Here is a 2,391-nt window from a genome sequence, read left to right on the forward strand (position 1 = left end):
GTGTATATATCGTATTACATAAAATATAATAAAATGTTATTCACGGAATCTATATACAGAATCGTCGTTCTGCTGAGGACAACTCCAACGGAAAAAGCAACGAAAGTGATAATAAAGATAATGGAGCTTTGGCTAATGCACCTTTCAATGCTTCTAATATTATTAAAGAGGTGGAGAATGTGATTCACTCCGTACAACAAGCAGTTGCGAATGAATTACAGACAGTTGCGAACAAATCTTTGGAAATCTGGAAAAACGTGAGAAAGGAAGTCGAACAGAATAAAGAGCATTGCAGCGAGATCGTCCATAACGCTACAGAAATTTTGGGAAACCATTTGAATGAACTTAAGAATGAAACCGCTAACGCTCTTGAACACGTAAGGGAAATCGCCAAAAACGAGATAAGCAATGTCAAAGATACGCTTGAACATGCTTCCGAAAGCTTGAGAAATGATTTTGCAAAGATTAGAAACGATACATCTGGCGTTGTGAATGACGTCCATGAAAAGCTCCAAGGACTTATTAAAAGAGGTGTCGAGGCCTTGAAAAATGCAACTAGTGATTTAGAAAATGCGGTAAATGAAGCCAGGGACGAAGCTCACAAGATTCTGGACGATGTGAGGCAAGCTGCGTCGGAGGATCTGCAAAAAATCAGGGAACAGGGTGAAAAGCTTTTGCAAAATGCGAAACAGGATATCCAACAAATAAACGGAGAAGTGATCAATATTGTGAAAAACGTAACAAACTCCTTGGCTAACTTGAGGAACGAGACACGTAATATTTTTACCAATACTACGGAAACGATAAGGAACGCGATAAAACAGATCAGAGACAGTGCCACGAGAATCGTAGGCGAAGTTATACAAGGTGTGAATAATACAGTGCAGGAAATTAGGGAAGAAGCGCGCCAAATTGCAGAAGATATTAAAGAAGATGCCGGAGAGATCAGAGAACAAGTTGGAAAAATCGTAAAAGAATTAGAATCGAATTTATCGCAGGCCGTCAATCAAACTACCACTGCTTTACACAAAGCTGCAGAAAATCTTAGAAACGAATTCGAGCAAGCCATTGATGATAGTTTGAAGATCGCGGGTCACATAAGGGACAATATATCGTCTTTTATTGAAAATTTAAAGAATACTACATCCAACATCATTGACAATGTTAAAAATAATATTGCCAAAATCAAGTCTCAAACTGGAGAATTATTGAAGAACGTCACACAACAATTCGAACAGCACATGAAACAGGCAGAGGAAGACGTCTCCAAAGCTGTGAGTGATATTAAAAACAAAGTGGAAGACAAAGTTCATGAGATTGAGGATAAAATTAATGATATAGAACAAGAAGCTTCGCAAGTGAAAAACGCCATCGGAGAAACAGTGAAGGAAATCGTAAAAAATGTTACCAATGTTGTCGGCGATTTGGAAGATGCCGCAAAACATACATTGGAAGGTGTTAGGAACCGAACTCATGAGCTTGTGAACAATTTGAGAAATATCACGGAAGAGAAAGTAAAGGAAGTGATACAGGAGACCGGGAAAATCGTACAAGAGGCGAAAAATAATACTGAAGAGATTGCGAATAAAACGACCAACGCTTTGAAAAACATAGCGTCCGGACTGAAGAACGAAACTGATCAACTCATTAAACATTCCAAAGAGATTATCCATGACGTAATTAATCATACTAAAGAACAAATTGCAAATATCACACAAAATGCTAGAAACGTTACGCAACACGCTGTAGAGGAAGCTAAAAAATTGGGTACCGAATTTGCGGACAATGTAAGGAATGCCATCAACAGTGTTAAAAACGATGTTCACTCTGTGATACAAAATGTAGCGAACGAAACCAAAAATATCGTCGGTAACATTATTGAAAACATTCATAATATTGCTCAAGGAGTTCATAATATCACTTCCGGCATCGTCGAAAATGTGAAAGATACAATAAAGAATGGAGTGAATTCTGCGGAGGATAACGCAAAGAAAGCGATGCACGGAGTCGGCGATACAATACACAACGTTGTCGGCACAGTACACAACGCTACGAATAATGCGAAACACACAATTGGGAATATCATAGGTAACATAAAGTTATTTCCTGAAAATTAATTAATTATTATTATTACAATATGATCCAATCGAATTTCTTGACAGAAAATTGACCTTTTATTAGATAACTGATTTAAGAATAACATAAATATCAATTTTTATTACAGGCAATGTAAACAATGGAATAAAAGATACAATTGGAAGCTTTGTTAATCATCAACCTAAGGTAAATATAAATTTTTCAAATTAATACGATGTATGTACTATACGAAGATATTTGAATATTATGTAATATTTTACATTATAAAAATTCAGTTTCATTTCTATATTTTAT

The 2,391-nt window shown here is 36.1% G+C and overlaps 1 protein-coding gene across 1 annotated transcript in view; it reads left to right on the forward strand.

Annotated features, from left to right (window-relative positions):
* The window catches only part of LOC108632743 (uncharacterized protein PF11_0207), a gene marked incomplete at its 5' end in the record, with an annotated part of 3,617 nt that extends 1,247 nt beyond the window's left edge, over positions 1 to 2,370 (forward strand). The window contains 2 exons of the mRNA XM_026810709.1: positions 60 to 2,088; positions 2,225 to 2,370. Of these exons, the coding sequence (XP_026666510.1) occupies positions 60 to 2,088; positions 2,225 to 2,307 (2,112 nt within the window). The remainder of the gene's footprint in view (positions 1 to 59; positions 2,089 to 2,224) is intronic.
* Positions 2,371 to 2,391: the final 21 nt, after the last annotated feature.

Source organism: Ceratina calcarata, unplaced genomic scaffold (assembly GCF_001652005.2).
Source record: "Ceratina calcarata isolate Rehan_Ccalc_2016 unplaced genomic scaffold, ASM165200v1 scaffold171, whole genome shotgun sequence".
Classification (NCBI taxonomy): Eukaryota; Metazoa; Arthropoda; class Insecta; order Hymenoptera; family Apidae; genus Ceratina; species Ceratina calcarata.